Here is a 23,010-nt window from a genome sequence, read left to right as displayed (position 1 = left end):
AGTCAGCGAGTGAGGGATAGTCAGCGAGTGAGAGAGAGTCAGCGAGAGAGAGAGTCAGTGAGTGAGAGAGAGTCAGCGAGAGAGAGAGTCAGTGAATGAGGGGGGTCAGCGGGTGAGGGGTGTCAGTGAGTGAGGAGGGTCAGCGAGTGAGGGGGGTCAGTGAGTGAGGGGGGTCAGCAAGTGAGAGAGTCAGCATGTGTCATCAAGTAGAAATAGAGTTTGAATTTTTTGGCTCGATGTTGTAGGCTGACTTTTACATGAGATCGACAATTATGGTAATAAAAATCTACATTTTTACAAGAGCCGGGCTGTCAGGGTGGCAGATTCCCGAACACAATTTGTGACTAACTTGGGTTTATCTGATTTCTGTTACATATTTTCCTCACCCTTTTCTGGGTGTGGTTTATAATAATATTACTGCTGAAATCAGGAAGTGAAAGTGAAAGTATTTCACTGAACGTTGATCACCATTTTACTCAGAGCAGAGACAAGGTGATCAGTCTGTCGAGATGGAAGATGAACTTTCCTGTGCTGTTTGCCACGATCTGTATAAAGATCCTGTCTCAATGGACTGTGATCACAGCTTCTGTCGATCCTGTATAACCCAGTACTGGGAGAAAGCTGTCACTGCCTCCTGCCCCATCTGTAGAAAGGAAACTTCCTCCAGGGATCTGAGACCCAACCGCACTCTCTCCAACATCGTGGAACTGTTTGTAAAAAGTGACAAAGGTGATAAAATTCAGCCGGAATGCAGCCATCACCAGGAGAAGCTGAAATTATTTTGTAAAACTGACAATCAGCCCATCTGTGTCATTTGTCAGACTTCAAAAAATCATCAAAACCACGAGATGCTGCCAGTGGGAGAAGCTGCTGAAGAGTTTAAGGTGAGGAGATCCTGTGTAAAATAAAACACAGAAACAGATAACAGAATCCTCAACAGGGAACAATCATAGATTTGGGTTTGAGTATCTCTCAATATTTATTATTTAATTCCTCAGGATGCAAGTTTACAATAGAATTCAAAGTTACAGGCAAGAAATGAGAGAGAACCATGATGGTTGTTTTCAGCGAGCTGCCAGTTGCAATCTTATGGCACTTAGTGCAAAAAAAGAGCCAGAATGCGGTTCTTGCCAGTAGCGGGGAGGAGATGGAGCCTGAGCTTGCTGGTAAAGCCAGCTGCAGAGATCTTGGCGTGCCGTTATACAAGGTCCCCGATCTCCCAGTGCACTGGGAAATCTCCTGCCTCCCAAATTGGGGCAGCACTTCGGCACACAGTGGTTACACTGCTGCCTCGCACTGCCAGGAATCAGGGTCAATTCTTGAGGGACTGTGTGGAGTTTGCGCATTCTCTCCATGTCTGTGTGGGTTTTCTCTGATGCTTCGGTTTCCTCCCACACTCCAAAGGTGTGCAGGTTAGGTTGGTTGGCCATGCTAAATTGCCACTTAGTGTCCCCAAGATCTGTATGTTAGGGGGATTAGCGGGGTTAATACGTGAGGTTACGGGGATAGAGGCTGGGGAAGATGCTCTGTCAGAGTGTCGGTGTAGGCTGATGGGTCAAATGGCTTCCCTCTGCATCGTAGGGATTTTATGATTCTATGAGATAAGGGGATCTTACGACAGATGGTCAAAACTTTGGTCACAGAGGTAGTTTCTCTGGAATGTCCCAAAGAAGAAAGACAGAGTTTTAAGGAGGAAATTGCAGAGTTTGAGGCCTAGTCAAGCGAGGGCACTACTGTCAATAATAGAGCAGATTCAGAGATATTCAAAAGGCAAGAAATATACAAGCTGCTAGAGAAAAATAATGATCACATGAAAATATCAGGTACATCCAGTAAATTGGAATATTTTTGACTGGTTATATGTTTTAAAAAACTATTGGACTGCTTGAAGTCAGGGACAGTTTGGATAGGTTAATGCAGCTAGTGCTCATACTTTTGATGAGACGAGCAACAGGTCAAACAGATGCTTTCCGAGGGCAAGCTGGTAACAATGTGAAATCGAACATAAAGGGTCTGAAGATGTATTAACATTTCAAAGGAGGAGACTTTGCATTTACATTCTAAAATGGAAACTCACGAAATGAAGGTAATTAAGTTTCACTTCTGAAGAATGGTGGCACAGTGGTTAGCACTGCTGCTTCACAGCACCAGGGACACTGGTTCGATTCCCGGCTTGGGTCATTGTCTGTGTGGAGTTTACATGTTCTCCCTGGGTGGGCTTCCTCCAGGGGATCTGGTTTCCTCCCACAGTCTGAAAGACATGCTGGTTAGGAGCATTGGCCTGAACAGGCACCAAAGTGTGGCAACTAGGGGAATTTTACAGTAACTTCATTGCAGTGTTAATGTAAACCAACTTGTGACTAACAAATAAACTTTACTTTAAGAGGCTAGTTCAGATACGGGAAGATCGAAAAGGCAAAAAACTATATCAGAAGCATCCAACTTATCCAACTGTAGCTGTTTTGAGAACTCAGCCAACAGCAAGCTGCATCCACAAAGAAAGCCTGCCTTGTAAAACCAGTTGATTTGCTCTATTTCAGAAGCAACCCAAAATAGATAAAACTGCCTGGTATGGTAACTATTGCTGAATGTGTCACACTTTTTGAGATATGACCAACTCACTAAGTTAACATTTGATGACAAAAAACAGAACTTCTGTGGTAATCACTTATTGACTTTATGATGTCGACATCAGAGTTGTTTATTAGTAAGAGGCAGAAACAGAAAGGCAATGGGCTGAACAGTTGAATGAACACATTAACAGTAAAGATAATTTCTGAATACTACATAAGAACATAAGAAATAGGAGCAGGAGTAGGCCATCTAGCCCCTCGAGCCTGCCCCGCCATTCAATAAGGTCGTGGCTGATCTGAAGTGGATCAGTTCCACTTACCCGCCTGCTCCCCATAACCCTTAATTCCCTTATCGATCAGAAATCTATCTACCTGTGACTTAATACTATTTTAAATCAGTTTCAGTTTAAATCAGAATACTATTTTAAATCAGTCTAAAACATAAAAATCAAAGCATGGTTGAACATCATACCTTGAGCAACATATTATTTTTTAATATTCCTAATTTCAATGTAAATAGAAAGTCAGGTGGTGCCTAAATCTGGGGACTGATCCCAAACACCAGTTTTACACAGACAGCAAACTGAAAGTTTACATCAAACTGCTGCACGTGAAGAAACTGAAGCCTCATAAAAACCTGAGAGCTCAGAGAATTTTAATTTTAACCAAATGTTATTTAATTTTTGGGTGTGTATTTCTGAAAATTGTACAAATTAACTGATGTTTTTGTTTAGGAAGAACTGCGAAACTCACTGAAGCCAGTCCAGGACAAGAAGAAGGAATGCTGCGCTGTAAAAAGTGATTACGAGAAAACATTAACCCACATTCAGGTATTTCTGATTTTATTTTACTTTCCATTCTATACACTTACAGAATTACAAGATGCAGGATTCTGCGTTCATATTATAGATATAAAGAGAGAGTGGAGATGGTGTATAAAATATTCACAAGGTTGATCCTGGAACTATGTGGGTGGCACGGTGACACAGAGGTTAGCACTGCTGCCTCAGAGCACTAGGGACCTGGATTCGATTCGTGGTTTGGGTCACTGACTGTGCAGAGTCTGTACGTTCTCCCCGTGTCATAGAGTCATAGATTCATAGAGATTTACAGCGTGGAAACAGGCCCTTCGGCCCAACTTGTCCATGCCGCCCTTTTTTTTTAAAACCCCTAAGCTAATCCCAATTGTCCGCATTTGGCCCGTATCCCTCTGTATCCATCGTACCCTTGTAACTATCTAAATGTTTTTTAAAAGATAAAATTGTATCCGCCTCTACTACTACCTCTGGCAGCTTCTTCCAGACACTCACCACCCTCTTTGTGAAAAAATTGCCCCTCTAAACACTTTTGTACGTCTCCCCTCTCACCCTAAACCTATGCCCTCTAGTTCTGGACTCCCCTACCTTTGGGAAAAGATATTGACTATCTAGCTGATCTGCGCCCCTCATTATTTTATAGACCTCTATAAGGTCACCCCTCAGCCTCCTACGCTCCAGAAAAAAATGTCCCAGTCTATGCAGCCTCTCCTTATAACTCAAACCATCAAGTCCCAGTAGCATCCTAGTAAATCTTTTCTGCACTCTTTCTAGTTTAATAATATCCTTTCTGCATGGGTTTCCTCTGGGTGCTCCCATTTCCTCCACAGTTCGAAAGATGTGCTGACTAGATGTACCCTCAGTGTACCCAAAAAGGCGCCGGAGTGTGGCAACTAGGGGATTTTCAGAGTAACTGCATTGCAATGTTAATGTAAGCTGACCTGTGACACTAACAAATAAACTTTAAAATTTAAAAGAGTTTAAATTGGAAAGATTGAACTGGCTGTGGCTCTTTTCTCTGAAAAAGATTATGGGGAATGGCGGGGGGGAGATGGGGACCTGATAAGGGTCTTTCAAATGAAGAAAGGATTGATAGTCTGGAAGTGGGCCAGAATTTTATGCTTGGATGTGTATCTGACCTGGTTCGAGAATAAAATTTCATGAAACGACATTGAGTACGATTTCCCGACATCACCACGCACGTGTAAAAATCGTATGCGGCCCACAGAGCAGCAACACTTTCTCTCATTGTGAGCTCATTGTTGTGTGAGTACAGAGTTGTTCCTGAGTTTCTCAGTAATTCTTTAGCTTTTATTAGCGTGCCCTTTCAGCATTTCGGGACTGCATCATCACAAGAAAATTTCCGTGAGGATTGGAGCAAGTGATCCCTCTGTATCTGCTCTAATGGGGAGAATGTATTCAGCTGGTGTGATCTCCTCTGAAGAGGAACAGAGGAACAGGAGGGAGAGGAGGCAAGGCGAGTGCAGGCAGGATCCCAGCCAGAGGCCGTTGAAAGGCACAGGCTGAGTTGGTGGTGGGGCTCAGCAGGGAGACCAAGGCGGGTGGGGTTGCCACAGACACCATTACTCATTGGTTAGAGTATACAAGCAGAGCACCAACCTGTAATAATGTCTGAGGTCCATGACATTGGAGGTTACGCCTCTCCAGGGATAGGGACTTATGCATCCTCGAGAGTGGTGGTGCAGAGGCCCAGTGGATTGCTCAAGATGCGCTTCTGATACTTTGACTGATCCAAAGGATTGCAAACACTATACAGTTACAAGCCCATGCAGCATCTGGCGACTGTTCAAAACACCTCAGCTCATTACAGTAAAGAAAACGCTTACATTAGCTTAGATCAACAGGAAAAGAACGTATACATTTGCCATCCCTAACACAAGCTTCAAAATGACAAATAATGTCACCCATGACATGTCCCTATTGTGCTGAAGGTGCCTTAGATTGACGCCTCTGGGTGCTGTGTCTTAGTGCACCCCTCACCATGACTTTCCCCTTCTCCCCTCTCTGGCAGTGACATTGGAGGCAGCCTGCTGACTTTGCTCTCCAGGTGGCCGTTGGTGGTTGTCCTCTGGCTGGTGGAGCCTGAGTTGTCTCCGGCTGGGAGGGAGAATCCAGCCCCATGGCTGGCCATTCTGCAGGAACTGTGGCTTCATCACGGCAAAGAGTGGAGAAGCTGCTGCCCTCGTTCGGAATGCCCTGTGAGAACAAAGAACAAAATCAGCCCAGGAAACGGGCCCTTCGGCCCAACGAGCCCACGCCGCCATCTCAACACCACCAGTCCCCCTCTCCACCTACGACCCCTGTCTATTGTTTTATGATGTGGGTATGCCGGCGTTGGACTGGCGTATTATCAAATAAATAGGTTGGACTAAAACCTGGTGTTGTCAGACTTTATATTGTTTTATGGCCATCCAGATTGAGGGAAACTGATTTAGGGACAATTTATTCCTGCCAATCAGCCTAATAGCACATCTTTGGGGTGTGGGAGGAAACCGGAACATCCAGAGAAAACCCACGCAAGCACGGGGAGAATGCGCAAACTCCCACAGACACCGGCCCAAATCCATGTGTCTGCACAGCAATCAGCGATAGTCACTGAGCTGTCGTCTTGCCCAGTATCTTGTCCAGTTTAGGCACACACTAACGACATGAAGCATGAGGCCAATCTCGAACAACCAAGAGCAGCCCCAGTACGACCCATCGCGTGTATGCCCCTCGTTGGACACGAGGTGGACCGACTTAAAACCTGTGAATGAAAAGAGAAAAAACATTATCATACCATACCCATTTACATTACCAGGGACACCCCAATGCTAATGATCCTTATTTAAAACTATCTCCTATATCCACCCATCTCCAACCCAGTCATGTGCCTGTCCAAGTTACTCTTAAATGACTCTAGCGTGTTTGCCTCCACCACCTTACTGGGCAGAGCATTCCATACCCCACTACCCTCTGTGTGAAAAACCTCCCTCTAATATCTGTGTTATACCTCTCCCCCCTCACCTTAAGTCCATGGCCCCTTGTCTTACGTGTCTCTATCACAGGAAATAGCTTACCTCTGTTTACTCTATCTATACCCTTCATAATCTTATATACCTCTATTAGATCCGCCCTCAGTCGGCGTCTTTCAAGGGAAAAGAGCCCCAATTTCTTCAATCTTTCCTCATACCCCAGTCCTTCCATACCAGGCAACATCCTGGTAAACCTCCTCTGCACTCTCTCCAGAGTCTCCATGTCCTTCCGGTAGTAAGGCGACCAGAACTGGACGCAGTACTCCAAATGCGGCCTAACCAACGTTCTGTACAACTGCAACATTAGACTCTAGCTCTTATATTCTATACCCCTTCCTATAAAGGCTAACATACCATAGGCTTTCTTCACCACACTCTCCACTTGCACTGCCACCTTCAAAGACTTGTGCACTTGCACCCCCAGGTCTCGCTGCAATTCTATACTCCTTACAGGTTTACCTTTACCATATAACTCCCCCCTACATTATTCCGGCCAAAATGCATCACCTCACATTTATCCGGATTAAACTCCATTTGCCATGTATCTGCCCAATCAACCAGCCTATCAATATCCCGCTGTATTGCCAGACACTGCTCCTCACTGCCCGCCAATCCAGCCATCTTGGTGTCATCAGCAAATCTGCTGATCACACCACCTACTCCCTCTTCCAAATCATTTATATACACTACAAAGAGAAGAGGTCCCAGTACTGAGCCCTGTGGCACACCACTAGTGACAGACCTCCAGCTAGAAAGAGACCCCTCCACTACTACTCTCTGACTCCTCTTTGCAAGCCAGTTCTCTACCCATCTAGATACCTGACCACATATCCCATGAGCTTTAATCTTCTGTACCAACCGACCATGAGGGACTTTGTCAAACGCCTTACTGAAATCCATATAGACGACATCAACTGCTCGTCCTTTGTCGACCGTTTTTGTCACCTCCTCAAAGAATTCTACCAGATTTGTAAGGCAAGCCTTCCCCTTGACAAAGCCATGCTGCGTATCCTTAATCAGATCGCAACGTGCACATACATCCTATCCCTAAGAGTCCTCTCCATCAACTTACCTACCACTGACGTTAAGCTCACCGGCCTATAGTTACCCGGGCTATCCCTCCTACCCTTTTTAAACAATGGTACCACGTTCGCTATCCTCCAGTCCTCTGGGACCTCACCTGTGTCCAAAGAAGAGACAAAGATTCGCGTCAGAGGCCCAGCAATCTCATCCCGCGCCTCTCTAAGCAGCCTAGGGTAAATGCAATCGGGCCCCGGAGATTTTTCAGTTTTAATGCCATCTAAAAGCCCTAACACTTCTTCCCTCGTAATCGATAGATCTTTCAATTGGTCTACTGCTCCCTCAATGACCGTACTAGACATCAAGCCCCTCTCCTTCGTGAATACCGACGCAAAGTATTCATTCAGGATCTCCCCCATTCCCTCTGCCTCTAAGCACAATTCCCCACGTCTGTCCCTGAGAGGACCGATTTTACCCCTAGCCACCCTTTTGTTCTTAAGATAGGAGTAAAACGCCTTTGGATTCTCCTTAACCCTTCCTGCCAAAGCCATCTCATGCCCCCTCTTTCCTCTCCTAACTCCCCGTTTGAGATCCCTCCTTCTCTCTCTGTATTCCTCCAACGCTCTCTCCCAGCTGCTGAGACCTGACATATGCCTCTTGTTTCTTCCTAACCAGGTCTTCTATATCTCTAGTAATCCACGGTTCCCTAATCCTACCTTTCCCATCCTTTCTCTTAACTGGCACATGCCTTTCCTGCACCCTTTGCAGTTTTCCCTTGAAAGACTCCCACATGCCTAATGTGGTCTTGCCTTCCAACAGCCTATCCCAGTCTGTATCCCTAAGCTCCTGCCTAATCCGGCTGTATCTAGCCTTCCCCCAATTTAGCACCCTCCCCTTAGGACAGCTGTCGTCTTTTTCCATTCGTATCCTAAAGTAGACGGAGTTGTGGTCACTATTAGCCACATGTTCACCTACTGCAACCTCAACCACCTGACCCGGCTCATTTCCCAGAACTAAATCCAGTATCGCCCCCTCTCTAATCGGGCTATCTACATACTGTTTGCAAGGATCCTTCCAATACACATCTTACGAATTCCTCCCCATCAGACCCCCCAGCTCTAGGCACCTTCCAATCCATCCCAGGGAGATTAAAATCTCCCACTACAACAACCCTGTTCTTCCTACACTTATCCAAAATGTCCCTACATATACCCTCTTCCACTGCCTGTGGGCTATCGGGTGGCCTATAGTACACTCCTAGCATAGTAATGGCCCCCTTCCTATTCCTCAACTCCACCCACAGAGACTCAATTTCCAGCCCCTCCATGTTATCCTCCCTCTGCACCACTGTGATCTGCTCCCTAACTAAGAGCGCCACTCCTCCTCCTCTTTTCAACCCACCTCTATCACACCTAAAACACTTATACCCTGGAATATTTAGCTTCCAGTCCTGCTCCTCCTTTAACCATGTCTCTGTCACTGCCACCACATCTAAATTCCTCGCGAACATCAAGGCCCTAAGTTCATCCGACTTTCCCATCACACTCCTCGCATTAAAACAGATGCACCTAAGACCCTCAGGCCCTCTCGGATCCTTCTTCTCCTGGGGGATTTTCCTATCATCTAGACTTACCCTGACCTCCAACTCACTCCCACTCCCAGTGCCTGAGCTGTCTCTCTCATCCCCACCCCCCCTCCATACTAGTTTAAACCCTGCCTAAACACTTCAGCCAACCTCCCAGCTAAAATATGTGTCCCCTTCCCATTTAAGTGTTCCCTATCCCTCTTATACAAGTGCCCTTCCTTTGCAAAGACTTCCCAAAGGTCAACAAATCTCTGGAATTCTCTGCCCGTTGAAGTGGTGGAGGCTGCCTCGCTAAATATTTTTAAGACGCGGGTTGATGGGTTTTTGATAAGAGAGGGGATTAAGGGCTGTGGGGAGAGGGGGGGAATGTGGAACTGAGCCACGACAGATCAGCCATGATCTTATTGAATGGCGGGGCAGGCTCGAAGGGCTAGTTGGCCTACTCCTGCTCCTATTTCTTATGTTCTTAACAAAACTAAAACCCTCAGTCCTGCACCAATCCCTCAGCCACGCATTCAGCTGCAGGATCTCATTATTCTTATCCCTGCTATTGCTGGGCACTGGCAACAGCCCAGAGATCGCCACCCTGGAGGCCCTACACTTCAGCCTGGCTCCCAACTCCCTGAACTGCATACGTATTTCCCCCCTACTCTTCCTTCCTATATCCTTCTCTCCTACATGTATAATTACATCCGCCTGGGTCCCTTGGCACTTCAACATTCCCTCTACCCTCTCCAACACATCCTGTACCCCTGCTCCAGGGAGGCAGACCACCATCCTGGAGTCCCACTTTTGCCCACAGAACCGCCTATCAATTCCTCTAACCGTCCCGTCCCCCACCACTATCTCACATCCAGCCCCCTTCCTTCCCTCTGAGGCATTTTCCTCTCCCCCTTGTGCCCTTTCCACCTCAGTTGGTGCCTTACCCCTGCTATCTTGAGAGACTACCCCTGGGGTAGACTTTGGAACATTACTCCTCTTCTTTTTCCCCTTCCTAACTGTAACCCACCCATCCCCCCTCCTTGGCTCTGGGATCCCCTCTTGAATCTGGTTCCTATTCATTAGTGCCTCATTTTCCCTCACTAAAAATAAATCCTCCAGCCTCAACTCCAGTTGCCTAACCCGGGCCCTCAAACGCTGCAACTCCAGACATTTGGTGCAGATGTGGACTCTCTGGAGATGCTGTGTCTCCAGGAACTCCCACATATTGCGCCTTACACAGCTGACACGTCTCCCCATGGACCCTGCCATTTATTTGACTACCCTTAGACCTATGGACACACTTTGAAAAATTTGACCAGTAACTCACCTTGCCTAACCCTGAGGAACCATAGGAACAACAGGAAGCTCAGTCAGCAGCGTGAATTGCATTTGGACCTCTCTGCTCATCAGTGATGGACAGCACTTAGCAGAGACACTTGGTTCCTCATCCATCACTCACACTGGCAGTGATCTCCTGAGGTCGCAGTCAGTGCGCTGGTTTGCAGGTTCAAACACTTGGCCTGGAATTCCTGAGGGTGTCCGTTAAGCTGTCTCTCCAGTTGTCACTCTGTCAATTGAGGAGGCTGTGCACTCAGTGCTCAGGGTTAACACAGTGCTCAGGTTCCACACGGATTCCTCAATGATGGAGACCATGGCATTCAGATCCTCGTGGATCTCTGCCCTTTCTGCCCACGCATCCCGCTGGATATGCAGCTTCAGAGGCTCATCATCTGCCCCAGACTCAGCATGATCCTGGTCTTCAGCAGTGCTCCCAATGTTGGCATCCTGGGATCACTTTGCCTCTTCCACCTCCTCATGTGGGTGTGCTGGACCCTCACCACTGTGCACCACCTGTAAAGGCGATGACCTAACACCCACCAACATGTGAGTATCTGAACTGATGCCTGGCTCTGAGGTACAGCGTGACACAGGCGCCGGAGCAATGTTCCCTTGGCACTTAGGGGGGGGTGTTTGGGGTGGACTGCGGCTGGTGCAGTTGGCTCATCTGTGGAAAGAAGCCACATCAGTCAATTCCATCATCAACGTCACTACACATGCAAGGCTGCCTGTTGAGACACTGGAGTGATGTTGCACTGTCTGTATTGGAGCTTCAGAGGCCACTCTGGCTGGGGCAGCTCACTTTCTAATGAGGGTCCCATGACATGTTCCTATGGCACACACATCTGGGACCTGCACTCTTACCTTCATCCCAGATCTCACCAGGACTGGAGGAATGAGCTGGCTGGTGGAAATTCAACTCGAGAACATTTCTCTCACTCCGAGTGAGGACCAGCAGAATGGGGATTCCCCCACTGGCTCAGCGGCACTCTGCAGCTTTGTGACTTGTCTTCTCCTGACAGGGGAGAGTTCCATCTTTCTTAAGGTTCATTCACAATGTCCCCTCCCTCACATTGGCAATTGGCAGACCATTAAACACTGGCACACCTTCGCCTGCAAAGCACCACAGCCTATTGTGCTGACAGTCCAGCCTTAGCAGGGCAGGTTTCAGTGCAGTTGATACACATACTCAGACCCCTGAGCACTGAGGAGAATGAACACCTAACTACACCTCTACACAGGTCCATGCCATCTCTGCACTAACTCTTATCAACCACAGAAGATTATTGAACCTTTTGCAGCACAGCAGCTAGGTACAGCACCACAACCTGGTGCCCACTGACCTGGGTGGTAGCCTCCGACCAGGCCTTCTTTGTCAGGTGGGGCACTTTCTTTCCCTGAGCATCCAAATGTGCCACTTGGCACTGACATCCTGCACTAGTACATCCAGGCACGCATTGGTGAAACAGGGGGCAGGTAGCCCACCCAACTTGCCCACACGCTTTCCCTGCCCTCCTGGTGCTGATGGAGTGACTGTACACAGCTATTTATAACTGTTAAATAAACCTCACTCAGCTTCCCCCACAACTCCAGCCAGTCTTCAGGGAATTGTCTCCTCAGAATTAAACCTCCTGCCCGTTCCTCATTGGACCCAGTGCCCGACACATTCACACCTGCGCACAGTGTTAGCCCAACTAGCAGACGCGTTACACTCTGGCCAGGCCTGAATTGGTCACCCAGTGTAATCTCACATTAACAACAGGAACAGTTTCACATCTGCTCCCACCCACACTGACTTCAGGTGCACCCTGAGAGTAACATCAGGCCATACAAAAGGTGTTTTTATTTGAGAAAGAATTGAAAACCTAGGCTTTAAATCAAAAAATAGTCCCTACTAAAGCAAACAGAGAAATCAGCAACTCGAGCCCCCAGTTAAAGCTCCCTCTCTTGAATAAGTGACCATCTGGTAATCATTTGTCTAAAAATCTAATCGATTAACTAGATGTCACTACATTAAGGAATAATATTCTTTATATAAAATAAATCAGATAAACAGCCCAACTGGCTTGGTCATAGAAGACAGAGGGTAGCAGTGGAAGGGTGTGTTTCTGAATGGAAGGCTGTGACAAGTGGAGTTCCTCAGGGATCAGTGTTGGGACCTTTGCTGTTTGTAATATATATATAAATGATTTGGAGGAAAATATAACTGGTTTGACTAATAAGTTTGTGGGTGACACAAAGGTTGGTGGAATTGTGGATAGCGATGGAGACTGTCAGAGGATACAGCAAAATATAGATTGGTTGGACACTTGGACGGAGAGATGGCAGATGGAGTTTAATCCGGACAAATGTGAGGTAATGCATTTGGAAGGTCCAATACAGACGGGAAATATACAGTGAATGGCAGATTCCGTAAGAGTACTGATAGGCACAGGGATCTGGGTGTGCAGGTACACAAGTCACTGAAAGTGACAATGCAGGTAGAGAAGGTAGTCAAGAAGGCATACGGCATGCTTACCTTCATCAGCCGGAGCACTGAGTTTAATAATTGGCAAGTCATGTTGCAGCTTTACAGAATCTTAGTTAACCTGCCCTGCGAAGGCCAGACTGTCAACACAATAGGCTGCAGTGCCCTTGGAATATAGTGTTCAGATCTGGTCGGCACACTACCAGAAGGATGTGAAGGTTTTGGAGAGGGTACAGAAAAAATTTACCAGGATGGTATGTAGAGCATTAGCTACAAGAATTAGCTATGGAGAAACTTGGTTTGCTCTCACTGGAGCGACGGAGGTTGAGGGGAGAACATAAGAAATAGGAGCAGGAGTAGGCCATCTAGCCCTTCGAGCCTGCCCCGCCATTCAATAAGATCATGGCTGATCTGTCGTGGCTCAGTTCCACATTCCCGCCCTCTCCCCATAACCCTTAATCCCCTCGCTTATCAAAAACTCATCAACCCGCGTCTTAAAAATTTTTAACGAGGCAGCCTCCACCACTTCAACGGGCAGAGAATTCCAGAGATTCACCACCCTTTGAGTGAAGAAGTTCCTCCTCAACTCCGTTCTAAACCGCCCCCCCTTTATCTTGAGGCTATGCCCCCTAGTCCTACTGTCCTTTCTGAGCGGGAAGAGTCTCTCCACCTCTCTCCTATCCATCCCATTCATCATCTTATATGTCTCAATGAGATCTCCCCTCATTCTTCTAAACTCTAACGAGTACAAGCCTAGTTTATTCAGCCTCTCCTCATAGCTCAACCCCCTCAACTCCGGTATCAGCCTAGTAAACCTCCTCTGCACTCCCTCCAAAGCCAAAATATCCTTGCGTAAGTGCGGCGCCCAAAACTGCACACAGTACTCCAGCTGCGGCCTCACCAATGCCCTATACAGCTGCAGCAAGACCTCCCTACTTTTATATTCAATCCCCCTCACTATGAAGGCCAGCATCCCATTCGCCTTCCTGACCACCTGCTGCACCTGCAGGCTGGGTTTTTGCGACTCATGCACAAGGACCCCGAGGTCCCTCTGCACCGTCGCCTGCTGCAGTTTTTCGCCACGTAAGTAATAATCCTTCCTACCATTATTCCTACCAAAGTGGACCACCTCGCACTTGCCAACATTAAATTCCATTTGCCATTTCCTGGCCCATTCGCCCAGCCTATCTAGATCCTTCTGCAGACTCTCCACACCCTCCGCGCAATTTGCCGTTCCACCAATCTTGGTGTTGTCAGCAAATTTCGACACCCTACACTCGGTTCCCTCCTCCAGATCATCAGGGAGACCTGATAGAAGTCTACAACATTATGACAGGCATGGACAGAATGGTTAGTCAGCAGCTTTTTCCGAGGGTCGAAGAATCAATTACTAGCGGGCGTAGGTTGAAGGTGCGAGGGACAAGGTTTAAAGGAGTGTACGAGGCAAGTTTTTTATATAGAGGGTGGTGAGTGCCTGGAACTCGTTGCCAGGGGAGGTAGTGGAAGCAGTGGAATTTGAAGGGGCATCTTGATAAATACATGAATAGGATGGGAATGGAGGGATATGGTCCCTGCAAGGGTAGGGGGTTTTAGTTCACTTGGGCAGCACGGTCGGTGCAGGCTTGGAGGGCCAAAGGACCTGTTCCTGTGCTGTAATTTTCATTGTTCTTTGTCAAATTATCAGGATTGGAAATTAACAAGATTGGAAATTAACAGGATTCGGAAGTTTTTCTCTTTAATATTCTGATATGGACAGAACTGCTCAGGCTGAACAACCTTTTAAACATCCTCATTTGATTTTTCAATCTCACTGATATTTTCTAAAGGACCAAAGCATAAAGACAGAGAAACAGATTAAAGCTGAATTTGAAAAACTTCACCAGTTTCTCCGTGAGGAAGAGAGGATTGTGTTGGAAGATCTGAAACTGGAGAAAGAGAAAAAGAGTCAGGAGATGAAGGAGAGGATTGAGAAGATAACGGAGGAAATCTCATCGCTTTCAGTCACTGTTCAGAATATTGAACAAGAGCTGAGTGAACAGGGCAACATCAAGTTTTTAACGGTAACTCTTTCTTTATTTTTCTCTGCTTCACTGTCTTGAAGAATGAGCAGGTTGTGTCATCAAAATCTAGAAAATAAAACTCACTGACCAAAATTACCCCAATCACCTGTGACATTTGGATTTCTCTGTCTCACACTAAGATCACTAATGGCTGTCTTTAACATGGAAGTAACTAAATCTGGAGCTTGTTTAGTGTAATATTATGGAGGGATAGTTTCATCAAATTAAACAATGAAGAAAATCAGCTTCATACAAAGTAAGAAACCCTCAGAATGGTCAGACCATTCTCCCCTGAGTGTACATTTCCAGTACAGCAGTTGGTCTGAGACTGGGAACAACAATCCAGGATCCTGCCAGGCTTTGCTTTATGATTGCAAAAATATACTTTATTCATAATATCTGAAAGAACACTCCAAACATTTCAAAATGACCATCACACAAAGTGCAATTATTCAGCTTCTTTATCTACATTCTGTTAAACTTTGAGCTGCTTCAACACAAAGAAACATTATGGACATTTCAAAATGGCCCTTGCAGATGGTGCAAAGGTATTGAAAGATTATCTACAGAGATCAAGTTGCACCCTGAGTTGCATGAATACAATTGTGGTAAGGATAATATTTACCGTATACATTCAGTGACTCATTCGGTCCAAGGGGGTTCTGCTCCCCTCACTTTACTTTGGTTGAAAGGTCTTAGACAGTGACCTTCCCCAGTGGGATTCTGCAGCAGCTGCCCCAAGCTTCAGTGCGTCCCTCAGCACGTTGTCCTGAGTTTTGGAATGTGCCAGTCTGCAGTTTCTTGCACTGGAAGGCCAACAAGTTTCGGGCAGACCAAAGAGTGTCTTTCACTGAGTTGATGATTCTCCAGCAGCAGCTGATGATTATATTGGAGTGTATCCCTGGGAACAGCCCGTAGAGCACAGAGTCCCGCATCACGGAGCTGCTCATGATGAATCTTGACAAAACCACCTCATCTCTCTCCACACCTTCTTTGCAAAGGCTCATTTCACAAGGGGGTGGACAACAGTCTCTTCAAGGGCAATATGCAGATAGGGTGAGACTCACGCCTATAGGAAGGATCTGACGGGAGGGCCTTTCTCACTACCAGCCAAGTTAGGTTTTGGTACTTGCTAGAAATTTCTGGTGATGAGGTGTTCTGCCACATGACCTTAACAGTCTGCTCAGGGAACCATCCCAACAGGATCCACCATCTCCTTTCCCTTCAGGGCCTCTAGGCACGCTGACCACTGCCAGATGGGTTTATCATCAAAGATGTTTCTCCACATAAACGTTTCCATGAAGGAAGGTGGTATGGCACGGTCTAAATACTTGGAATATTCTGCAGCAATGTGGCCAGACCCATTCTTTACAATACTGAGGACAGATAGAACCTCAGTACGTAGAGACACCTAATGTTTGCATACCGAGGATCTACGCACAGCTTCATGCAGCCAGACACAAAGGAGGCCATCAGGATTAGGACAATGTTTGGCATGCTTTTCTCCCCTTTATCTAGAGGTTTGTATATCACTACAAACATGGTCCATTTTTGACCCCCAAATGCAGCAGAAAATGGCTTGCGTGATTGCCACACACAGGAGTGGGGAACGAGTCTGACCTGTGCCATGTACAGCAATAAGGAGAGTACCTCACACCTGATGACCAGCTTCTTGCCTGCAATGGAGAGGGAGCATCATTCCCATATACCCAGGTTTTGGTTCATTACAGCTACTCGCTCTCTCCAGATTCTAATGCATGCCCTGATCCCTCCAAACCATATTTCCAGTATCCTCAGGCTGCCTGATTTGACAGTAAAGGAGACTAATTGTTGATCCACCCAGTTCCCAAAGAACATGGCCTCACTCTTCCCACGATTTACCATGGCTTCCAAGGCCTGTTTGAACTGGTTGCAGATGTTGATGTTTGTGCATCAACAGTGGATCCGAGCAAAAGATGGCAACATCATCCAAGCACAGAGCCTCTGCTGACTGGGATTGTCACTGCTCTTATATTTGAATTCTTCCTGGTGGACTCAGCAAATGATTCTATACAACACACAAACAGGAGAGAGGGGCAGCCCTGCCTGACTACAGATTTAATTGGAAAGCTTTCTGATTCTCACCCATTAACTGAAACTGCACTACTGGTGTTTGTGTAGAGCAGTTGGATTCAGATTCTCTCCCAAACCCCATTTTGGAGAGCACATACATCATGTAGGTGTGCAATATTCTGTCAAAGACCTTCTGCTCCAGTCTTATGACCTTTTACCTTCACCTGAACAGACAGCAGAGAGCTCAGTTTAACATCTCAGCTGAAAGCCGCTCCCTGTGACAATGGAGTTCCCACTCAGCTGGTTGCTCCTTGAGCTCAGTGCGACTCACAGCAAGTGGAGCTGACATTAGGATTCATTCTGTATGCTTCAGCTTTCCAGCTTACACTAAGTGCTCTGACACTCTATCTGAACAAAAAACGAGGAACAGTACAGTACAGGAACAGGCCCTTCGGCCCTCCAAACCTGCACCAATCACGTCCTATCTAGACCAACTGCCTGTATCTCTCTATTCCCTGTATGTTTATGTGTCAATCCAGATGAGTTTTAAATGTCGCAAATGTATCTGCCTCAATCAACACCCTTGGCAGTGCATTCCAGGCCAATACTGTCCTCTGTGTAAAAAAACTTCCCCCGCACGTCTCCACTGAACCTTTCCCCTCTTACCTTGAACTTGTGCCCCTCATAATTGTCATTTGTGTCCTGGGAAAAAGCTTCCAAACATTCACCTTATCTATGCCCCTTATAATTTTATAAACCTCATTCATGTCGTCCCTCAGCCTCCGTCTTTCCAGGGAGAACAATCCCACTTTATTCAATCTCTCCTCATAGCTAATACCCTCCATACCAGGAAACATCCTGGTAAACCTTTTCTGTCTCCAAAGCCTCCACATCTTCCTGGTTGTGTGGTGACCAGAATTGGACACATATTACAAATCTGGGTGAACCAACGTTTAATATAACTAACATAATTTGCCAACTTTGATACTCGATGCCCCGGCCAATGAAGGTAAGCATGCCATATGCTTTCTTCACCACCTTTTGCATCTTTGCTGACACTTTTAGGGATCTGTGGGCCTGCACACCCAAACCTCTCTGTGTGTCTATGCTCCTGATTGTTCTGGAATTTATTTTATAGCTCTCACCTGAATTGGATCTACCAAGATGCATCACTTCACATTTGTCTGGATTAAATTCCATCTGCCATTTCTCCACCCAATTGTCCAGCCTATCTGTATCCTGCTGTACTCTCTGACAATCTTCATCACTATCCACAACTCCAGCAAACTTAGTATCATCCACAAACTTGCTAATCAGACCAACTATGTTTTCTTCCAAGTCATTTATATATATTACAAACAACAGAGGTCCCATCACTGATCCCTGCGGAACATACCAGTTACAGACCTCCATTCAGAAAAACACCGCTATCCTCTGTCTTCTATGGCCAAGCCAATTCTGAGTCCATCTAGCTAGTTCACAAGTTTGATGAGCCCCAAGGCTGAACGTAAAACTAACTTTGGAGCTTTACCCGTCTTTCTCGGATAGTCAGTGATTTCTATTGGATAACACTGGGAAAGATTCACAAAAACATTTGTGACCAGGACACATACAAACTATAAAATGAAAACATTAAAGTGAATCTCTTTAAACAATCAATTAATTCCAGTTATTGGATAGTGATTAGGATTTTACAATTGGATTGTAACTCTGCAGGGGAAAGGTTCACATCCTGCGCACCATGGGAATTGTAGTGGGTCGGGAGCGAATCATGCACAAGTCCGTTGACCTCGGGTGGGATTTTCTGGATGAGGGGTGAGTGCAGCTGGAAAATCCCACTCTGTGAGTCATGTTGAGCAGGAAGATCGACTCATTTGTAATATTGTGGAGTAACTCACGGTCCAGTGAGGACAGGAAGAGGCAGTCCCATAACTTTCTATATGTAAAATGTACTTTTCTGTGGAATCCAGTCTCTTACTTTACTTTTTGTGATAAAATGTTCTCCAAACATAAACAGTAATAATTGTTCTTGTTCCACAGAAATTTCCGGATATACAGAAAAGGTAAAATTTACACCCTTGATGTGATTTTTATTTCTAACATATTTCTCCCCCAGTCTGGAATGATCCAACACTGACCTTTATCTCCTGTTTCAGAGTGAGGCGAACTCTCCCAAAACCACAGAAGGTTTACCCTTTAATAAATGTGGGGAAGTACATTTGCTCACTGCAGTACAGAGTGTGGAAAAAGATGCTGACAGTGATTAATACAGGTGGGTGTGAGCTTCCTGACACCAGCTATTAAACAGCTCTCTATCATTAGTAGAAAGGACTGGTCTTTTTAAAATAAATATACAATTGTATTTGTAACGGATTAGATTTTACTTCAGTCAATTTTCAGTTAAAATACAGAATTGACAGATCAGAGAGTCACAGTGACCAGCTCCACCTGCTGAACACACAGTATTGGGAAGGGATATTGTCCATTCAACCTCCCTTTGTGGATCATTAATCCAGCATTCTGTTTTTCTTTTTCCTTCTTCCACAAAACTGGAGCCGTCAACATAAATATCTCATCCCTCAGGGTGGATTCCTGCCCTGAATCCTCCCCCAGTTTCCCAAACACCCTGTACGGTACAAGTATGGGCTTCTCCCGGATAGTTGAGATGAGCTGTGAGTTTAGGGCCATCCATTCTGTTTACCTTAATGTGTTTCCCACTTAGTAATAAAGTCCAGCTGGTTATTCTGACACTAGATCCTGTTTCTTCTGTGATTTTCGTGTCTAACAATAGTTGGATTGGATTGTGGTGGGTCAGTAATGTAAGAGACTGGGTGTGGGTGAAAACAGTAAAATGTTTCACTGTCCAACAGCTCACTAACAGATGTCCCTCACAGGTGGAAAATCCCTTTTCCAGGTCTGCTGGGACTCTGCTCACATCGGTTCCCGCTCACAAGTGACTGTTTGTTTCCTGCAGAAGGACTTCACTGAAACTGATGTCAGTGGCTGCAGCTTCCAGATAAAAGTCCTTGTCGGGGTCCACAGCTCCCAGAGCTGGGCCAGTCTGCAAGTCCATTTTCAGTTTAATGAAAGCCTTTTCACATTTGTCATCTCAGTCCCAATACTCCCTGTTCCACTAGAGAGGCTACTGCCTTTTCCAGCTCTTTCTCCACGACCTTAAGGAAAGTCAGTTGGTTTTGCGGCTGGGACACGGGGGCGGGATGATTTTCCCCAAATACTAAGCTCCCAACAGGTGGGAATACGGGGGATTTTCCCATCTGTTTTTTGGGCGAGTTTAGTTGAATGAATTTTCGGCACTGAGTGTATCACAGAGTCAAGGGATTTCCGTTGGTGGGGCGAGTGCACATGCACTGATTTCTCAGTCTGCCGGGAGATTGGTTGACAAGCGCATCCCCCCCTCACCTCCCCCGGTCACCTGATGGTCAGACCCGGTATCTGTTGGCCTCCCGATGACCGGACCCGGCCTCTGATCGCCGATCCAGCCCCCCAATGGCCGCCATCTCACTAAAACCCATGTCCACTTTGTCTGGAGGGGGTCCCACCCTAAAACCTAAGGGTTTGGATATCGCTCCAGCCCCTGTATCAGCTGTAAATCTTCCCAATATAATGGATCCTCCTGTAGATCAGAGGAGAGGGTGAATCTACTCCCGTGTTGGACACTCCTGTCTCTACTACCTTTCTCTCCCTCCACTATAATATCTACACATTGTCTATCACACTCATCATACCTGAGTGGACAAGGATACCCAGGCTGGGTACAGTCCCTTCCTGCTGAATTTCCCGGGACACCCTCTCCCTGGGCCACATGGACCTGACCCTGGGGAGTGTTTTCGTGCTGACACCATTTCATTCATCTGTGGGATTTCTGGAAACTCGGGGTGTTTGTCTCGGGTGTCTCTTGACTCCGAGTCCCCTGACTCTGGCCCTTCATTGGTTTCCTCCACTCTCGGACAAACTGTCCACTTCCCCCACAATTGAAACAGGTCGGGATGATCTGCTTTTCCCCGGGTTTAAAGCGCTTCCCCTCTCGCTGCCCCCTCGGTGGGGCCCCGTCATCAGTGACTGGAGTTTCCCTCCGCTGTACAAGGGGAGCCACAGGTTTTGGTGGATCAGGGGCTTCTAACAGGGGCTGCCGGACTGTCCGGTTTCTAACTCACTATCCCTCAAACTGAGGAACACTCACTTCTCCAACCAGCCCCGGGGACACGGCACAGACTAAACCACCATTGACTTGACTCTCTCGCTCTTTAATCCGTCTCTTGTATTCAGCACGGTCCAAGTGTGGCTGCTTGTTTCTGTAACAACCTGATGTTGCCTTCACTTTGTCTCTCTCTGTCTCTCTCTGTCTCTCTCTCTCTCTCTGTCTCTCTCTGTGTTTCATGTCCCTGTTCTCCCAGTCCAGCTTTCTCTCTCTTGCAGCCATTGGACAGGATGGCAGGTCCCTCCGGGTCGCATCAGGACACAGGAGGGGAGGCACCTTCAGAGGTCACATTCGTGTCACCAGCAGACGAGCCCCCCTCTCTCTGCCTGTCGCTCTGTCTCTCTCTCTGTTTCTCTTCCATCGTTTTGACAGATCCCTCATTCAGTTCTCCTGGGGTCTGGCCCCGCCCCCAATCTGACCCCTCCCCCAGCCTGACCCGCCCCCAGGCTCCCTCCGGCCCCACCCCCAGCATTGACCCGCCCTCACCCATGCCACGCCCCCCACTCAGGCCCTGCCCCCAGCCTGCTTCCGCCCCCGAGTAGCCTCGCCCCTCACCCTGGCCCCGCCCCCAGACTGACCCCGCCCCCCAGCCCGTCTCCATTTCTCTCTCTGGAACGGGGTTTCCTCAGCCTCACTGCAGGGTGTGGTGTCCGGGTAAAACCTTCCCCCCGGGCAGTGTCTTCCCCTTTCCCCTGTGCGCTGTTTAAACTCTTCCCCGGGGGATGAATTTCTAATTCTGGATCATTGCTGATTTTCCCAATCACTAACCGGCTGTGAAAGTTACAGTGAGTCTGACTAACATTTTATCCGTGTCCATCTGTTCCCAGCTCCAGTCACCTTCGACCCTAATACAGCCCATCCTGAACTTCTCCTGTCTGAGGACCTGAGCACCGTGAGATACACCAGGAAACGGCAGCAACTCCCCGACAATCCGGAGAGATTTGATTCCGATGTCAGTGTCCTGGGATCAGAGGGATTCACATCAGGAAAACATTCCTGGGAGGTGGAGGTGGGAAACAAGACTGACTGGGATGTGGGTGTGGCCAAGGAATCCATCAGTAGGAAGGGAGAAATCACCCTGGATCCAGATAACGGATTCTGGACAATGGCACTGACAGAGGGGAATGAATACTGGGGTTGTGAGGAACGTTTAGATCTGAGTGTGAATCCGAGAAAGATTCGAGTCTGTCTGGATTATGAGGGAGGGAAGGTGTCCTTTTATAACTCGGATAACAAGTCCCATATCTACACTTTCACTGGTACATTCACTGAGAAACTCTATCCTTATTTCTATTTAGGTGACACTGATGAGGGTAAAAACACAGAACCCCTGAAAATCTGTCCCCGGACAGTAACAATCCAGGAGGATGAGGGTTTTATCCCTTCATCCAAATAAAGACAGTTTCTTGTAGGTGGGGGTGGGGGGGAGGTTTGTCCCTCTGTGGAAGAGGGGTTGGGGTCCTTCGCAGATCCTGCCCCCCTCCCATTATCACACACTGTCAGCGGGGGGGTCGTCCATTCCTCGGGAGGGTGAGGCGGATCCCTCCGGTCCGGCCTGTACCTCCCGGGGATGTGTGAGGACCCCTGCCTGAGGGAGGGCCGGAGGATCCACTCGATATAATCCAGTCACTCGTCACCAAGTCGGACACACTGGAGGCTGGGACGGGCGAGGTCGATGAGGCTGAGCCCACCCGGACACGGGCTGATATCCCCCAGGACCTGCTCGGCCTGATCGAGGAATCGATTAAAAAGACCCCACACACTGGGTCACTGGGTGGGGGAGGAAAAGACCCCACACACTGGGTCACTGGGTGGGGGAGGGGAAGGCCCCACACACTGGGTCACTGGGTGGGGGAGGGGAAGG

The 23,010-nt window shown here is 47.3% G+C and overlaps 1 protein-coding gene across 1 annotated transcript; it reads left to right on the top strand.

Moving 5' to 3' along the window:
* The first annotated feature begins 339 nt into the window (after positions 1 to 339).
* On the top strand, positions 340 to 22,808 carry LOC145337214 (zinc-binding protein A33-like). The gene is made up of 6 exons (XM_080182007.1): positions 340 to 884; positions 3,308 to 3,403; positions 14,642 to 14,875; positions 18,968 to 18,990; positions 19,084 to 19,199; positions 21,974 to 22,808. Exons 1-6 carry the CDS (start codon positions 510 to 512, stop codon positions 22,540 to 22,542), a joined length of 1,413 nt encoding a protein of 470 aa, XP_080038133.1. The 5' UTR covers positions 340 to 509; the 3' UTR covers positions 22,543 to 22,808.
* Positions 22,809 to 23,010: the final 202 nt, after the last annotated feature.

Source organism: Carcharhinus amblyrhynchos, unplaced genomic scaffold (assembly GCF_965287045.1).
Source record: "Carcharhinus amblyrhynchos unplaced genomic scaffold, sCarAmb.v2.hapA scaffold_45, whole genome shotgun sequence".
In the NCBI taxonomy this organism is placed as follows: domain Eukaryota; kingdom Metazoa; phylum Chordata; class Chondrichthyes; order Carcharhiniformes; family Carcharhinidae; genus Carcharhinus; species Carcharhinus amblyrhynchos.
This window is presented reverse-complemented; position numbering and strand designations above follow the sequence as displayed.